Source organism: Stigmatopora argus, chromosome 12 (genome assembly GCF_051989625.1).
Source record: "Stigmatopora argus isolate UIUO_Sarg chromosome 12, RoL_Sarg_1.0, whole genome shotgun sequence".
NCBI classification, from domain to species: domain Eukaryota; kingdom Metazoa; phylum Chordata; class Actinopteri; order Syngnathiformes; family Syngnathidae; genus Stigmatopora; species Stigmatopora argus.
In genome coordinates, this window is record NC_135398.1 from 4,829,183 (window position 1) to 4,846,724 (window position 17,542).

Sequence of the window (17,542 nt, forward strand, 5' to 3'; positions counted from 1 at the left end):
ACCCGCCCTCGTCGATGGCAACCTTAACTCCCTCCCCGTGAAATAGGAAGCAGTAAATTTGACATGTGCGTGACACGGTCGTGTCGATCCTCGCGTATGCATGGCGCCGTGCGTGGAAGGGGAGGGGATGGATGGATGGGACATAACTGGGCCCAACAGGCGCTGCAGTGCATGGGAAAGGGAGAACCGATGGGCTGGCACTTGGCATGGTGTGGCCTCCTCAGGCTGGTGGGTGATGATGGGTCATGAAAAGCAGCCTCCTCCCTTCCCACCTTCCCACCATCCATCCATCCATCCATCTTATATGCAGCACGTCTAGTAGCACAGCAGCTAATGTGGCCATTGAACACTCACTCTGCGTTGAAGCCGTTGACGTGTAGAATCCTCATCTGCTTCACTATGGTGCTCTTTCCAGACTCCCCAGCACCTTTGAAAGACACAAATGCAGAATATGAGCACACAAATCAAGAGGGGTGACATCCCGAGAGGTAGTTTTACATCAATGCCCCCCCCCCCCCCCCCCCCCTCCACACCACACACACAAACACACAATTCTCCCTCATCCCACCTCGCCGCCTGTGACATGCTAGCAAGGCACTGGTGTGATAGACGTGTTGGCTAATCAACGAGGAGCAAAAATGCGGGTAGCGGGGTTTTTTACTAGTTACCTAGCTCGCCTCTCCTTCTCCCCGGCGTGCCTTACCGAGTAATAAGAGTCTGTGCGTGGCTTTGTACGTTTGTCGCTCCTTCTGCAACTGTTTCTCGATCTTTTTATTGGCCTCTCGCTGCGCCTTCTCGTCGATGCGTTGGTCTTCAGTCTTGCTGTTGCCCAAACAACCCATCTTCCGTCGCCCCCGAAAAAAAAGCCCTTCCTTCGCCGACAAAGAGGAAATAGAACGCCCGGGATGGCGGTTTTTTAAAATGGTGACGGAATGGCTCGAGTGTTAGTAAAAAAGAATCATTTGGAAAAAGAAGGAATCTCTCGAGAGGCTTCTCGGGAAGGGAGGAATCCGTCCCCCGTTACGATTCCGCTTTTAGCCGCAGCCGAGCGTCATCCAATCCGCCTGGTAGTTGACGAAGCAGCCGAGAGACAGAAGGGAGGGGGGGCAAGGTGAGATTTTTTTTTGGGGGGGGGGGAATAAAAATAAATAAAAGAGAGAGGGGAGGCCTTTGTGATGTCCGTTAATGTAGCCAAGCGTTGCTATCTCCGGCCCCTCTCTCTCGCTCTCTCTCCCTCCGCTATCTATCAAGATTTGCGTCTCCTCAACTCAGCACTGCCTCTCGCTGTGGCACCAGGAAGTAGCCGTGGCCCGTGGAGGTGGCAAGCAAACAAAATGCGCGCTAAAGTGTGACATTAACGAGCCCGCAGCATCCAGGCGCTATCAAAACCTTCGTCTCCGAAGCCACGGGAGCCATTCCCCGATTTAGCCCCTCGCTGTGCTGCTGTCACACTAGTCGGCAGAGGGGTGGAAACCTGGACTGCTCTATCCGACGCTGCATGACAAGAGGGGATGGGTCTATAGCTCGGCGGCCTTGACCTGAACTAGCGACTAGCTTTAGTGCCGGGATTTACCACCCTTCCGCTACGTTCATTAACCACCACGGTGGTGGTCCTTAATGCCTCTCGCGCCCCCGTAAAACGAACAACCAAGCGATGCGTTGCATTACAAAAACACTGGGAAATACGCGGTTCTTGAACGCCTCTCACCCCCAGAACGTTACGCCCGCCCATTTTTTGCATGAAAACTACAATCATGGCGGCCATGGAGGTCAAAAATGAGCTAGCAGCAAAATGTTACAAAATAACGACATTAACACACAAGTAAAACAAATATTGTAAGAATTCTAAATAAAATAACATGATTATAATAAATACAAAACTAGAGAAAGCTGGTGGTCTATCAAGGAAACAAATAGGAGGAAATTTAAGCCTTAATAAATTACCAGTTATTTTGTTATTATATCATCATGCAAAATGTGTGTTGGGGTCCGACTGAACCCTTTTCAACCAAGTCACGGGCAAAGCTGTCCCATACTACCCTCGAGTGACAAAATGTGGTAATGCGCACAGTTCTAACCAGCACAACGCGATAGCAAATCTCGCGAGACTTCAATCCCGAGAGCAATTATACTTCCACTTCTAAGAAAATAACATCTAAACTTATTGCCTGCCTTTGATGTCGACAGACGTTCATTCCAGTAAAAATGGATTAGACGTCAATGGCAGCCATTAAGTGAACTGCACTTTTAAATTCGGTCAAATCTACAAATAACAGAGCAAATCATCTTGGAACAAACTGTGGAAGAGGGAAAAAAACAACAACAAAGCTTTACGTGTCATCAGGGTGTGACAGAAAGACAAAATAGATGGTAATGTTGTGTGAGAGAAGACAAAACTTTCAGACTAACTTTCAAATTATAGTATTTGCGGGGATAAAATTTCATTGCAGAAATACACATGTAATGCTGTGCAACGTGACAATACATATCAAAAGAACAACGGCAATCTTATCATCCTACATTCCACCTAACGACATTATCGCTATTGATTAGGAACTGGAGTTGTAATGCTAACTGTACATTAAACTGTCCCTCAAAATATTGTACCGTGGGCCGCAGTTGGGCCCAAGGCCATAAATTTGAGACCCTTGGTCTATACAGGTAATAAAAACATTTACAGATTCTAAAAAAAAACGTATAACCTGTGGACGAGAGGTTTCATGTCAATTCAGGCCTAATTTTAAAAAGCAAGAAACTTGGGAAATGTGTAATTATTTACCAACTAACTTTATGTTAACCTTAGCTTTTTTTCAGACTATTTTGAGCATTTTACAACATCAAAACAGACCACGTGGCCCTTCCGCCATGACGATAGGCTTATTAAAATGACATAAACGCATAGCAACGGCGCCAGTTCCCTTTTAATTTGGATGTGACCTATAAGACCGGTGCCTCGTCAATGACATCATGTGAAGTTATGCAACGCCACGATACGGCGAGAGGCGAGCTGCTTCTTATCGACAACTGCTGGTCGCTCATTTGCCGGCCAGGACTGTAAATCATTCAAAAAAAGAAAATGTGGCTGACTTAGTCGCACGAGTTTACAACACACCCAGTGCAAATACACCATCAAGCTATAAAGATACAGGCAGTCGTCACACAGTCCAGTGTCCTTTCTGGGAATGTTCACCTTTGACACCAATACTGGGTGACAGGTCGCCTCGAGCGAACGAACGGGTCCGTTTGTTAACTGGTTAGTTGTTTATTAAGTGGTTGGTCGACAATGACGGCGATAGACGCCCAATTCTTTTGAATGGGGAATCCCATGTCTGATGTCTCATGTCCCAAGTTCAAAATTGGGGCGGATGGACTGTAGTTTTTATGAGATGGAATTCAACATTTTTGGTGGCATTTTACGAGGAACCAATTGTAACATTGGAGGAATGCTTGCTGAAATTGCTTGAAGAAAACGTTCAACCTTGACATTGGCAATTATTTAACAAAGTTGTTTAGCGGGGTTGTCATAGGCAGCTTGTCATGGGACACATCGTAGTTATGGTTTCTTCGTTTATGTTGGCCAATCATTATAAATATTGAACTTGTTTGCCTGGCACTAAATAAATAGATTAGCAAATGAATTGTGAACAATTTGGAGCTAATGAATTGTTAACAGCTCATAACTGTCCAAAGTCTTTTTTTTAATATAATATGAAGTCAATGGTTTTCATGATCTATTTTTGCGAGCCTCACGCAATAATTGCGGCCATTTGACACCTGTGTTGTAGTTGTATTGAAAAAAAATAGTTAGCATTAGCATTGGTGACGTTGGTCCAAACAGAAAAGCAAAAAGGGCCCACAAGAATAAACTCAGAATATAAGAACCCAAAAAATCGTTATATTAAGCAATTCAAGTCTACTATTTCGTATCTTTCCTGAGTTTGTATGCAAGCAGTGCGGCTAAGTTAGCTAAACGAGCTGCTACGTACTTCCCGTAGCACTGAACCACCTGCGTTTAAATGAACAGCCTTACTTTTGTTTAGTAACATTACTTTGATGTCCTGATTGTATACTATGACTTAATTTTCGTAAGAATGCAACTTTTTTGTCGTTGTTTGTAAATGTAGGACGAGTTGATTTTAAAAAACAATATTACGAGTAGAGCAAAATTTTCTCAGTTTGGCCCTAATTCTCGTCGTAGTCTCCAGTCACGTTGGCGTCAAGTCCACCAATTTGACTACAAGAGCTCATACGCCACATTCCGGTGTTAATGTCACGACTCATTTGAAATCAAGCGTCCACGCCGCCGAACCACCCGCATGTGGCACAAGGCCTCCCCGACGGAGGCGTGACGACATCCGGCCGCAGGCCACGGCGCCTGGCCGCTGCTGTCACTACGCGGAGGTGGAGAAAGGCGGTCTTACCGAGTAGCAGTAGCCGGTGCGTCTGCTTGTATTCCCGCTTGAGCTCCTTGAGGGCCCGGTCGATGTTCTTGCTGACTTTCCTCGCCTCCTTCTCGGCCTCCTTCTCCTCCAAGAGGAGCTTGTCCCAGTTTTTCTGCTTGTTGCCGCCGCTACTGTTGCTTTTGTGCGGCAGCTGCAGGCGGCGTCCTCCTCGCTCCTTGGCCGCCGCGGAGGACGACGAGGTCCCCTTCCCGCCACCACCGCCGCCTCCTCCACCTCCTCCTCCTCCGTTCTGGATGAGCACGCCGTCCCCGGACGAGCCGTGTTCCCGGCCGGGCCGGCATCCGCCACTGTCATCCGCGAGGCGAGCTCCTTGGGCGCGGGAGGGCGCGGAGACCTCCGCCGCCGCCGCGTCCGGATGCGGCTCCGAGTCCGAGGCGGCGTTGGAGATGGAGCCGCTCAGGTGGTCGCCGAAGAGCCGCGGCCGCAGACTGTAGCACAGCCCCATGCTGAACCTAAAAAGTGCCGAAGGGGATCGCTCATAAAGGAAGAATCTGCGCCAGCGGCCCTAGCGAGCCATCGTCACACACACAGGCGCGCGCGCACACACGCGCGTGCGCACACGGCCGTAAAGTCCGTCGCTCGGTCGCTCCGTCCGTCGGTCGGTGGCTAAGATGTCGCTCCCGAATGGAAGCGGAAACGACGAGGACCACCGGGTGGGCGCCGACATCGGCTACATGACATGGTGCCTTCGAGCCCCCTCCTCTCTCTTGGTCGATGAGTGTGCGTCGCTTCGGTGGGCTCGCTCGCGCGGATCACCTGATCGTGTCCGTGGACACTGCGGGTCCACAGTACACCAGCCTTTACCGTACAGCGGCTGCGAAGGACGCACGACTCCGTTGGCGCTGCGCTTCTGGTGACGGCATTACGACATGTCGACACGACAAATTTCACCCTTTTCTCGAAATTTTACACAGCCCCTCCCCGGTCAAAACCAACCGGACGTCTAGCGCCGTCGATGGCACTCATAACTAGTGGAGGTGAATTGGGAAGCTCCTGTCGTCAACGTCTTCACCCGATGGTGAACACTTAAAGGACTTTTTATTTATGACCTGAAAGGAGCTTCCATCAAAGCTTTAGTCATGTACACTAATACCTTGAGATATGAGCTTAATGGCTCATATGTCAATTTACTCGTATCTCAAATCAACTTTTCCCATAGAAATGAACTAATTCATTCATTCCCACCCCCTGAAAAAAAACTGGATATTGGAATGGATAAACATATTTATTTTTACAGAGTAACTAATAACTATCTAGTGGTTATGATGTTGAATATTAAAGAGACATTGTTCAGTACAGACAGACGGTAGCAGGGACGAGAGAGAGACTTTTTGCAAATTGTCTCGCGTCTCAGCCACCTGACTGTCTCGTATGCTTGTATCTCAAGGCTAATTATCTCCTTGGAATTTCACTTGTATCTCAAATTCCTCGCATGTCAAGATATTCCTGTACAGAAAATGCCACTTGGTGATGCTGGTGAACATCAGTCATAAAAAGTTGAAACTACTTCTACAATGATATAAACAATGAAAATGTTTAATTTTTTGAGAATCTATTGGCAGCTTTTTTAAATATACATCACTCTTGCATTTAGCTAAACACTAATGACTGCTGTCATTTTTATTGAAGGGACTTACAGGTATTCTCACGCTAGCTTTAGCAGGTAAACATAAATAAAGAAGGCTGAAAACAATTCCAAATGTCATTGTGCATCTCTTCAGAACTACAATATAATATATAATAAAAGTGTCCATCCAGCCAAAATACTTGGACAAACAACATATACTTATAACAATTGTGGGGTGTTTTTTATTTGCCTTTTTCCTGCTTGCCACCGACCTTTTTATTCTTCTTGAACTTCATCGGTTTGCTTTCATGTTCCAAAAGGACTTCTTCGTGTTGGACGATATGCACTCGCTTTCTCTTCAAAAGTGCCTCAGCCAACTCTACAGGCACATGATTAAAATAATATAAGAAAAACAAATCAATATTAACACTTTCAGTCCCATAGGCGACCACTAATGGCTATCCTGTGTATTCCAATGACATCGCAGCTAGCAGACGTCCAGTCCACGTCAACTAGGTTAACAGCGAATGAACACGAGCCACGAGTGTTCCTCCGCTGCCAACCCTTTCGGTTGACATGCATTGGACGCCTATCGCCATTCGTGTGTAATTATCTCCACCTTTTGACGTTGCCGCCTCGCGCTCTTTTTCTTCTTCTTTGGTGGTGCACGTGGTCGAAGGTTTCCACACGGTCAAGCACGTCAGCCTGGCCTCGGTGTTCACTTCCCCCAAGAGGGTGGGACATTCCAGCTCCTGTCGGGGGACACGCTTGCTTGACGCTGCCGAATGACGGACGGCGCAGTTTAGAGGCCGGCCTACCTCGCCCAGATGGAGCTTCCACATTTTGATGAAGCCGTCATTGGACGCCGTGACCAAGACGCTGTAATCGTCTACCTTGAAACTTTCCAGCGCTTTTACCCTGAAAATGGACGGAGGGAAAAAAAACACAGCTAAAATTATGCATGTGAAAGCAGGCCACTGATATCTAAATGGAAACAAATCCCTCCCAAAAATATGCTTTTTTTTTTACGCCACATTGTTTTTTTAGAACACGCAAACTTTTGTTTTGCTGCTTATAATCAGCAAGCTGCTCCATGCAAACTCATACACTTAAATAAATCATCTATTTTGGCCTCCTGGGTGGCTTCTATATACAGCAATCTTCATCATTCACAGATTAACCCCCTTAGTCTGGATTAAATTTTATCATATGAGTTCAACAAGGTCATGGTGAGTCATGCCAGTCTTTATTTTTGGACATTTCATGATTTTATTCTATCAATAACTCAAATAAATATTTCAGTTAAAATACACACCTGGTTTCATGCGCCTTGAACTCACGCAACCATTTTCCTTTGTCAAGATCGCATAATCGCACAGTTTCATCGTCGCCGGCAACAGCCAGGATGGAATTCTGGAAGAAGAAAAAAAGAAGTAATAAAAACAGTGCGTTGAAATGAGCGTGATTGTGGGGGGGAAACAAAAGACAAAAAATACGCACATTCAAGAAGTTGATGGCCGATATCCTCTTAGGGTTTTGGAGCGTGTTGGTCATCGAGGCCGTCTCCAAGTCGAAAAGGTTTATCTGGTCCTCCATGACCACCACGTATTTGTCGCCATCAGGAGACCAGCGCACAATTTGTGCGTCTACACACACAGCAAGAACACATTATGCGACTCCTTTCAATTTTCATTTTATCACGATTAGACGTCCAATCCATTCGAGGTGGGGTGGCAGCGAATGATTGAACGTTTAGTGGTGACACCGAGTTCAAAAATCCCAATTTACTTACTTTGTTTAATGTTTTTAATGAAAGCGGATCTTCCGTTCATGAGATTCCATGTGCTAGAAAGAGAAATAACGTCATATTTTCTCAACTTTTAACGTACGTTTATTGCCTCTCACCGTAAGGTTTTGTCAGTTCCAACCGTCAGTGCAAGTTTACCAGATGGATGGACGGAGATCGATGTCACGTGGCCTCTGGTGAAAAAAGAAACATTAAAAACCTGATCTCATGAAACATAACAGTGTCTATTGTATTTCCTAATAACCGGCCTTCAACTTGACTCAGTAGCAAACTGACTTGTGCGCTTTGATGGACTTGAGGCACTCCCACTTCTTGGTGCTCCATACGCACAGGAGTCCATCCTCTCCTCCGCTCATCAGATGCGTGTTACCGTGAAACTCCAGGCAAGTGATGGAACCTGAAGCGCACATGCGGCAAGTCAGGGGGCCGCAAAGTAAGGGGAAGCGGGGGCGGCGCCGCTCACCGTCGTGGTGCAGCAGGGAGCCGTGTTCCACCTTCTTGTTCATGTCGTACAGGAGGAGGGTCTCGTCTTTGCTGCCCGTCACCACGAACTTGTCGCTGGCCGCCACGGCGGACACAGATGCCATGTGAGCGTGGTGTGAAAAGTCCGCCTTCACCGTCCACTCCTAAACAGGCGACATCCTCAGGTTTAAACTGCATCAGCTCGGATGAAAGCCGCTATTTCCGGCAACAGACAACTATTGTCGGTACTATTTTAGCCAATCAAATCTGAGTAACCCAAACTTTCTGCTCCTCCTCGTGAAGACATTGATACCTATTGCCACTTGTACCTGTGTTCAACTCAATTAAAGTGAACGTGTGTATACATGACGTCTCACAATGCTCATTGTTATTATTTGAAAATAATTTTCTCTAATATCATAGGTGGAAGTAATTGGTGATTTTGCCCTATAAAAATAAAACCAGGCCTGGATTGAATGCCTACTTTAAAGTCCTAACCTATTTAAACAATCGAATTTGTAAAGACTTTATGCATGAAAAATCCACTCACCTTCTGGTCAATTCGAACACGGTAACCAAAAACAACTTGCTCGTAGCAGCCAGCTACGAGCTCCACGGAGGCAGCCATAACGCTTAGCTGCCTTCTTTTTCCTCCGTTACAAACTCAGCAACTTTCTAACACCGGAAGAAACGTTATCCCCGCTAGTAAAGACACACAAAAATATCACAGTATCGTAACCGTGGAAGGTCTAAAATCATAATATGCTATGGTGCGTGCAAGCACATGTGAGATACCATAACAAAGCTAAATATTTTACTGCGCATGCGTGTTTTCTTCGTTGTCGCCAAAATTACTCTAGCGCCGCCCAGAGGTGAGGATGACCGGGAGTTACATTTTTTCACGATTTGATTTGATTTTGAGCATTTTTTTTAGACATCTGCAAGAAATAAAAAAAACACGAAAACATACAATTAAAAAAAAACATTTAAACCCCCAAAATACAAAAATAAAGCAATTTAAGCACTAATAAAATGAAAGTAAATGACTCACTGAATCACATCCTTTTCTCCTCCCCATAGTCATGCAATAATGACAGTGAACGAAAATAAAGAGGTAGTAAATGAGTAAAAGCAACTTTTATTGAGAGTTTTGGGATGGTGGTCCATCAATAAATGAAACATCTGTGACCGCTGTAAACAAAAGTGTACAAGCTTTGATATACAATGAGAACGGTTTTAAATTCAGTAGACACTTGACAGGCTTTTGAGCCATTACGACTTTCTCAGGTTAGTTTCCCCCAACCTTTCACACAACCATTTAAACACATTTCTTTATTATTGTTCTGAATCTTTTATGTAACTTGCGCTTGAGTTAAAAATCTATTCTGCGCTTTTAGGAATAAACAACATGGATGTATCTAAGATTTGACCTCTTTCAAGATTCTTTTTTTGACACATTAAGCCAAGCATAAAGGGGAAAAAGTTGTACAATATAATGTCAAAGCAGTAGCCACGTGCTATATACTTTAGCTGCTTCTTGGAGAAATTGTGTAAAATGATCTGATCTTGTTACAATGATTATTAAGTCATTCACCACCATTGACGATGGTGGAAGTCCATAGCTGTCAACAGTCTTGTTTAACTTAGATTTTGTTACAAAAGTCAGGCTTTAATCTGTGATCATAAATCAGCCCCCTTCCTGGATGGGTCCTCACCAAAAAAATATGAAATTTAGGCTTTGCTTTGGGCTCGGGCTTACAAATCAAGTTAATTCCTCAGGTTCGCTCGGGTCGGGTTTTTGGACCCGCGGGCCAGGTCAGATTTTTTCAGCCCGATCTTACCTCTAAGCCCCACCACCATGTAGTCAATGGTCTCGTTTTAAAAAGTACCATAAATGCATCGTCATTTTCTCGACTTCATATTTTTTTTTAGCTCTTTCCTTTCCGCTGTTATGTGCTAATATATTACTCTGAGCCTTGACATTTTATACAGCAACATGGATTACTTTGGTATGTATATTAGTGCATAGACACCACTTGAGCTTGTGTAGTCTTGTCTAATGTCAGATGATGGCCAGCAGATGGCGCCAGAATCCTTACCCAACGGCTTGGCCAGGTTGGTCATATCTCGCCCATGTGCAAACCTTCTGAAAGAACGCCTCCTGAGTACTCCTGAGTCACTTTCTACCTGCCCGTCCAAGGCAGGTGGCTCTAGACGAGAAGCTTTGAGGGAAAAACGCCATGAGAGAAGACGTGGCAGGAAAAAAAAGGACGTGCGCCGGCGGGGGAATTGTACCTCCGACTGCTCCACCACCAGCCAGCGCTCCACACTCGCTTGCACGTCCTGCCCGCTCAGGGGCTCGCGGAGGCGAACACGGACCTCCACGCGACCGCCAGTGGGCTTGCGGCCGTCCATCACCTGACCGGGAAGAAGAAAAAAAAAAAGGCATCTTTCTAACAATCTGGAGGAGTCGAGCGTGCTTTACCTCGACGATCTCCCTGATTTCACTGTGCGAATCCAGCTGCTCCAGCTTGACGTGCGCCGTCCCGATAGGCTTATCACTCCGCAGGAAGCCGCTTTGCGTCACATGCACAGGAAACGTTAAGATAATTCATTGGCAATTTTTTTAAGGCTTCTTCCTTTTGTTCACATGAGCCAAAAGTATGTGGACCTATTTTTTATTTTATTTTAAATGAACACCGAAAAACGTGGACAATTTTTACTGCCACTTCAGTTTGAGAATATTAGCCAAGTATGAAAGTTAAGTTTCTGCTTCATTTTAGGATCTCAATCTTTCGTGCGGCTCTTTCTGTCCTTCTGCTGCATACCTGTCAACCTCTGCCGATAACTGCCCTTATAAATGATTATTGATTCCCCTTACAAACCCCCAAAAAACCTTACAAACACCGTACGGTGTTTGTAAGGTTTTTTGGGGGTTTGTAAGGGGAATCAATAATCATTTATAAGGGCAGTTATCGGCAGAGGTTGACAGGTATGCTGCTGTGAATTGAAAATATCGTTTGTCATCTTTCTTTGTAGACGTCTTTGAGCTAAAAGGCATGTTGAGACTCACCCTTTGTGCAGCAGCTCCAACTTGAGGCCTTTGGACGTCACCACTCTCCTGAAGCCGCGGTGGTTGCGGTTGATGGACAGGCTGAAGCTCTGGTTGTACTCTATCGTTCAAAAGAAAAGCGCGTGACTCTCCTCGTTTTCAAGGAGAGCATACTCATGAGGAGTCTCACCTGGACAGTTTGTATTCTTGATGACGTTTGTTTTGTGCCTCTGCGGCTGCTCCTAGGGAGACGTCAATGAGGTACGAATGTCAAACAAATGAGGAAACACGGGAGGAGTGGAAGATAGGAGCTGGCAGACCGTGCTCGGGTAGGGGAAGTCGAACTTCACGTAGGCGTCCAGGTCGTTTGTTTGAATGCCTGCACAGTGAGACACAAGACGGCACGCTTTCTACTACTAGAAACATTTCCGATCCTGGTGCAGTGGGCGTATGTGTACCGCTGGGAGCAGGGAGATTCATGCCTTTCACGATCACCACCACCATCTCGGTGCTGCTGAGATCTGGGAACATCCTAGGGAAGAAAAAATAAAATCAATTCAGACCTGGCTTATACAGTGGCTACAGAGGCATAGCAGCACACAATATGGAATTGATAGCCCACCTGACTGTGTGGAAAGTTCGGTCCTCAAAGTGATGCTTGGGGGGAGGGAGACCCTGAGCTTGGGACGTCTTTAGGATTTCCAAACTCTTTTTACACGACTCGGCCATCTTCTCGAATCTACAAGACAAAATAAAAACACAGTGATGTTCACCTCGTGAAGAAAAGAAGGGTCCTGATTGTTATTCCTTACTTGGTGGTCTCTGTGATATTCCCCAGGTGGGTGAATTGCTTGGAGTGAGTCAAGCATTTCTAAACAGAGGGGAAAAAAAGGGATAGCCAATCACGGCAGACCGCAAGTTAAAGTGTGTTGAATACGAAGCGCTACCTCACGCTGCTGCTTGAGGATCTTGGCCAGCTGCGCGTAGAGCTGCTCCGCCTTCTCCGCCTTCTCCGAGAGCCCCACGTCATGGTGGTGCACCAGAACAAAGTCTTCGTCCTCGTCTCCGGGGGGCGAGGGCACCTGGCGGCCGCGGATTTCCATTAGACCAGAGGCGTCAAACTCATCTCACGGTGGCTACTAACGTCCCAAAAAATGTTCTCACCGCGCTTATGTCCACGGCTTTTCCACTCCGCGCCGCCTCCACCATGGCCTCCAGACTCTTGGCCGTCCGCAGGAAGTTCTTGGCTTGCTCCATGTCGTTCTTCTGTTTGGCTTGCAGCGCCGCCTTCAAGTACTGCTTGCGACGGCTCTCCAGAAATGCCAGCTGTTCTGCCGCTAGAAGACAGAGAAAAGCGGAGGTCAACAAGTTGTTGAGGAAGTGGATTCGCGGTGGATTAAAGCAAGCAGATGGAACAATGCAATGTCATGTGGCGGGACTGACCAGCAGGCGAGATATCTCTGGCCGAAGTTCTCTCAGGTGAAGCAGACGGAGATCTTCTCCGATCTCGAGGGGGTGCCGGAACACCTAGCGTGCTTTTCTTTGGCTGCGAATCATACGGCAAACATAAGCGTCAAAGTCCAAGTGGGAAGAAAGCTTCAAAACGCCCACCTCCACTTCCTTCTCCTCGTCTGCTTCATCCGCACTCTCGGCGGCATCGGAGATCTTCGAGGCGACCTCCAGCGCGGCGACCAATCCCTGCTCGGCCGTGGTGGCCTTCTGACCCGGGATGGGAGGAAAACCTGTGTGCAAAGAAAATACAGGGGATGGATTGGTATCTCTCGTATTTTGCTTTCTAAGATTTTCCCAACATGGCACTGAAGATGATCACCTGGCGGAACAGGGAGCTCGTCAAAGTTGACCGCTTTTCCAGCTTTGTAAGATCGGATGGCGCTCTGGTATTGCTGGGGAGTCGGAGTTGTAGTATGAAAATGTTTAAAAAAATAGTAATCAATTAAATTTTGTCACTTGTACCTTAGCAATGCGGTCGTGCATGCGGGCTTTGCGTTCGTCCCCGCTGGATTTGGCCTGAGTTGAGGCCTCGGCGTACTTGGCCCGCCTCTGCTCCAGCGCCTCCAGTGCGTCCTTGGGGGCCGGCGGGGGCCCTAGGAGGGGCAGGCCCACAGTCATTTGTCGTGGCCAATTCATTTGAACTGGGAGAGTCCCAGATCAAATGAATTGGACGTCAATAACTTCACGATGGGTTACTACGGCACCTTCAGCGGGGACAGCTGCTTGAGGGACTCTGGCGGGTTGCTTGACTGACGATGAACTTTCACCTTTAGACAAGGAAACAATGAAAGTTTGATTCTTATGAAATCCAATACCGTCAAGTCCACTGTTCTGTTGTTTTGGAAAAATGTTGATGGCTAAGCTAACCTGGAGGAGGAGGCAAGCCGCTCAGGTCGACAGCTCGTCCTTGTTTTACGGCGTCAATCACGGAGTCAAATTTCTGCATGAAAATAAACGAGATTTATTTTCGGTCACCAATACATTTTTTGGCATCTTCCCATTGATGGAGTTGCTTCTCACCTTACTGGTCCTGAAGTAAACCATGGCTTGCTCCGTCTCCCCCGCCTTTTTGGCCGACAGGGCGGCCATTTTGTACTCGCGCTGCCTGCGCAGCAGCAGCGCAGTCACTCGCTCGTTGGCTGCGAAAAAAGAAAACAAATAAACCGGGTGTCGTTCGCTTTACATAAAAGCGTCACTTTAGCACGGGTGTGTCAAACCTGCGGCCCGGGGCCAGGATTTGGCCCACTATGTCAATTTGTATGGCAATAACAATTTTGAATTGAAGAGCTAGGACTACAGAAATAGCCTTTTTGAATATAAATTAATTATAAATAAAATTTAATTGTTTTTCCCAATCCACATGACACTAACCGTCTGTATTCGCGGTTTGCGAAGGTTCCGCCTTCACCGGCGAAAGATCCGCCTCCTCCAATGAAGGGACCGCCTCCTCCGGTAAAGAAACCGCCTCCTCCGGTGAAGACACCGCCTCCACTAATGAGGGTTGAGCAGAAAGCACTGGCGTGGAGGCGGTAGAATCTTGTTCTCCCTCCTCGGAGTCGGGGGTGGCGACTTCAGGAGCCGAGGGGGCGGCGCCCGTGGCGACCGGTGGAGGAATGTCGGCCTCGCTGACCTGGCGGCCTTTCTTAACTGATGTCAGCATGGACTCCAAAGTCTGGAAGGAAGGCAATTGTCAATATTCCAGTGAGGGGCCAATTTCAGATTAAAGTAAGTTTCAACGGAGGACCACCTTGCGCCCGCGTTCGAGCCGCCGGACTTTGGCGCCTTCGCCCGCCGTCTTGGCGTTGCAGAGTGCCGTGTTGTACATGTCCAGTCTCTCCCCCAGCGTGTGCTGAATGCTGCCAGGCACGGCTGCCAACGCGGGGGTGCTCGTTTCCTTTCAAAATAAGCGGCGGAATCTCAATACAGACCATTAAAATATTCAAGGGCTGCGTAAAAGATTTACGTGTGAGCCAATTTGTCGATTAATTTCACAAATTTCAACTTTGAACCCATCTGTTCCTAAAACGGCTGAAGAACTAAAATACATTTTTCAAAGCAAATCCAAACTGTACCTGCGGTGAAAGTTTGACAGAAGGTGAAACGGAAGAGGATGTCACTTGGTTGTCATGGAGCTCCTCCCCAACCACTTCTTGCAGTTCCGCCTGGCGACAAGATGAATTAGCCAAGGAAGAGCCAGCATTGGACCACATAAGAAAAACACAAATACCAACCAGGAGGTCTTCGTCGTCCTCCACATTCTCGTCGTCTTCACCTTCATCCACGTCTCGCATGCACTCGTCGGCCATTTTGGCAATGTCCTCCATGGGCAGGGGGCCTGAAACACAAAGTGTACAAGTAATTTGGCATGATTAACTTGTGTAATTAATTTATATTGTCTATTTAGTTGTGTATGTCTGCCTGAACGTTTTTATTCTAGGTAACTCAAGAACGAATAAAGGGATTATTATCCAACTTGCATGATATATTTGGATATGAAAGAGAGGACACGAGGGTCTCAGAAGCAAAAAACTTGAAAGTGTATTCGCCACATTAACTCGAAAGACAAAGATGACATCAAAGTTTCTTTTCAACCAAACAAATGTTTGTCTACTTTCAAATGGGCTTTGAATTGTTCGGCAAAATTCTGTTCATGAAATTGACAAAAACCATGAGGCTTAATCAAATGGCTATAGCCACCCCAATCGATTTAGATCACAAACTATACTTTCTTTCACTCAATGGGCGCTACTGACGCCCAATCTGTTTTGACTGACGGCCAACAATGGCTTCCAGTAAAATGATTTGGACGTCTGGGGTTGTCAGTGGCATCGAAATAAGCACTGACGGCAAATCAAATGAATTGGAGGAAGCATATGTGGTGGTGCTGCATTTTAAAACAAATTTGTAACATACTTCTTCCTTTGCGTTTGTCTCTTCCTCCAGGAACAGGGGCAGTTTCGCCTCCAGTGATGGCAGCCAACTCAGCCTCCAAGTCCGGGTCGTCCAAACCGTCTTCGGCTCCCATCATCATCACGTCCTCGGGGTCCATACCTACAAACAAGCCCATCTGGAGGGCAAAGAGAAGGCTGAGCTCGATTGGCTTTTTGCGCGTCACTCTTGTTGTCGTTACCTGCTTGGCGGCGGCGGCGCCTCTGCCTTTAGGGAGCGGCTCTCTCCTCTTCTTGCCGAACATGTTGTTAGTTCAAAGTTGCTAGTTAACAATAGCTCGCTGAATTCCACGGAAAGACACGAGAAGGGAAATGTGTCGTCGTCCTTCAGCCCGGTCTTGTTTTTTTGACAATTGAAATCATGTGAGCGGCTGTCAGGTGCTCTTCCCGAACGCATATACAAATACCAAGCGGTGACGTTAGCCCGGAAACTAGCCGTTGGCTGACATTACAAGCCTCCACCAGGACACGTGTGCTCGTTAACAGAGTAAAGTGGAAGGCGGTTTAGCAACAATAACTAGTACGCTTGGATAAGCGCCGTGTTAAGTGTTTTACCTGCTCACCCACCATTTTATCAGTTAAGGTACGGTTGTACTTTCTTCAGAGAACAACTTGTTCTTCTTCGTCGTGCTGGTGACAGGTTGGGCGCAACTTTGGCGAAGTGCTGCCCTCTTGCGTTTGTCGCATATATTGCACCCTTCGCCCGCTGTTGGTCCTCCACTGTCAATTTTCTAGGTACGCATAGTGATTATTTTTGGCGAGTTTTCATATTTTAAAAGTTAAAATCGTAATTAACGAACACACAAGTATACCCTCCCGCTCCCGGTATACTTTCGGAGTTTAAGTACCTACCGGCCCACAGTACAGGACACCGAAGGCCCTAAGTTTTATGGCAGTGGCTCCTTTGCCGGTAACCAGTCAAATAGTCCCTGGGGCTATTTAGCCGGTAACCTATTATTTAACATTGAGTGAATAGGGGATTTTCTAAACCATTCAACAATTTTTTTTTAAATTTGATGTGTTATTGCCAATTGATAGATTTTAACATTCGGTGAATAGGGATTTAATGGCTATTATTTAGGCAGTGGCTCCGTAGCCGTAGTTTCTTACTATTTACCCCCCACAGAATTCTTACCGGCTAAATAGCCATATGGGGCCATATAGGCTATTTGACCGGTTACCGGCTAAGGAGCCACTGCCAAGTTTTATAGGCTCATGCTCTGTCTCTCACCTGTTAGGGACAGTCACAACATGCAAACATTCATGTGGGCTCACCAGAGATGTCTTCAGGGTTTTAGATGCCGTGGCCACGGATTCCTTCGGTATGTTGACTCCAAGGCTCGTAGGACCAATATGATAGGTTCATCAATAGGCATTCCCAAATGCACGCATAAATAAAAGAGACAGGAGACTCATCTGTGGTTTTCTTGCGAGAGAGAATCGAACCGACCCGTCTTAGTCCAAGTTCATTCTGGCCTTAGACGCATCTTTTTCCTGTTTATTAGCTTCAAGGATCAAGGACCCTGGTTACAATGGACATCTCAGCTCTCAAGGGAGGGGTAGGAAAATAGGAGTGAGAAGTAAATAGAAGTTTTAGCTCTCAAAACAAATGAAGGTCATGTTGAGCCGAAGGTTCTTCTCAGCATTCCAGCAGTCCAAGATGATTAGAACTTCATTTGTTTGGTCTAAGGAGCAAGCATTTACACATGGTTGCAAGCAGATGCTCTAAAA

The 17,542-nt window shown here is 46.6% G+C and overlaps 3 protein-coding genes across 5 annotated transcripts in view; all 3 read right to left on the minus strand.

Annotated features, from left to right (window-relative positions):
• LOC144086003 (guanine nucleotide-binding protein G(olf) subunit alpha) overlaps positions 1-5,263 on the minus strand; it is a 34,603-nt gene extending 29,340 nt beyond the window's left edge. Inside the window, exons 1-2 of one of the 3 annotated variants that reach the window (XM_077615736.1) lie at positions 4,422-5,263; positions 355-427 (exon numbers count right to left, since the gene is read on the minus strand). In XM_077615736.1, coding sequence (XP_077471862.1) covers positions 355-427; positions 4,422-4,908 — 560 coding nt within the window. In that variant the 5' untranslated portion in view covers positions 4,909-5,263. Of the gene's footprint in view, positions 1-354; positions 428-703; positions 1,652-4,421 lie in introns of those variants that run through there. The other 2 variants (XM_077615735.1, XM_077615737.1) reach the window with 2 other exon arrangements.
• Positions 5,264-5,970: 707 nt separating this feature from the next.
• pak1ip1 (PAK1 interacting protein 1) lies at positions 5,971-9,136 on the minus strand. Its single transcript, XM_077615741.1, has 10 exons — positions 8,850-9,136; positions 8,301-8,463; positions 8,114-8,234; positions 7,936-8,010; positions 7,823-7,875; positions 7,531-7,676; positions 7,346-7,443; positions 6,849-6,948; positions 6,650-6,782; positions 5,971-6,409 (listed from the first exon to the last, which is right to left on the minus strand). The coding sequence occupies exons 1-10, from the start codon at positions 8,925-8,927 to the stop codon at positions 6,273-6,275; spliced, it is 1,104 nt and encodes a 367-aa protein (XP_077471867.1). The 5' UTR covers positions 8,928-9,136; the 3' UTR covers positions 5,971-6,272.
• Positions 9,137-9,421: 285 nt separating this feature from the next.
• Positions 9,422-17,300, minus strand: cc2d1b (coiled-coil and C2 domain containing 1B). Its single transcript, XM_077615866.1, has 25 exons — positions 17,087-17,300; positions 15,994-16,542; positions 15,777-15,930; positions 15,095-15,198; positions 14,936-15,025; positions 14,611-14,757; positions 14,235-14,535; positions 13,884-14,002; positions 13,731-13,803; positions 13,568-13,630; positions 13,326-13,456; positions 13,183-13,255; positions 12,963-13,093; positions 12,795-12,897; positions 12,516-12,688; positions 12,299-12,433; positions 12,164-12,222; positions 11,974-12,090; positions 11,810-11,883; positions 11,672-11,730; positions 11,542-11,593; positions 11,373-11,472; positions 10,785-10,875; positions 10,595-10,717; positions 9,422-10,521 (listed from the first exon to the last, which is right to left on the minus strand). The coding sequence occupies exons 2-25, from the start codon at positions 16,054-16,056 to the stop codon at positions 10,510-10,512; spliced, it is 2,547 nt and encodes an 848-aa protein (XP_077471992.1). The 5' UTR covers positions 16,057-16,542; positions 17,087-17,300; the 3' UTR covers positions 9,422-10,509.
• Between the last annotated feature and the right edge of the window lie 242 nt (positions 17,301-17,542).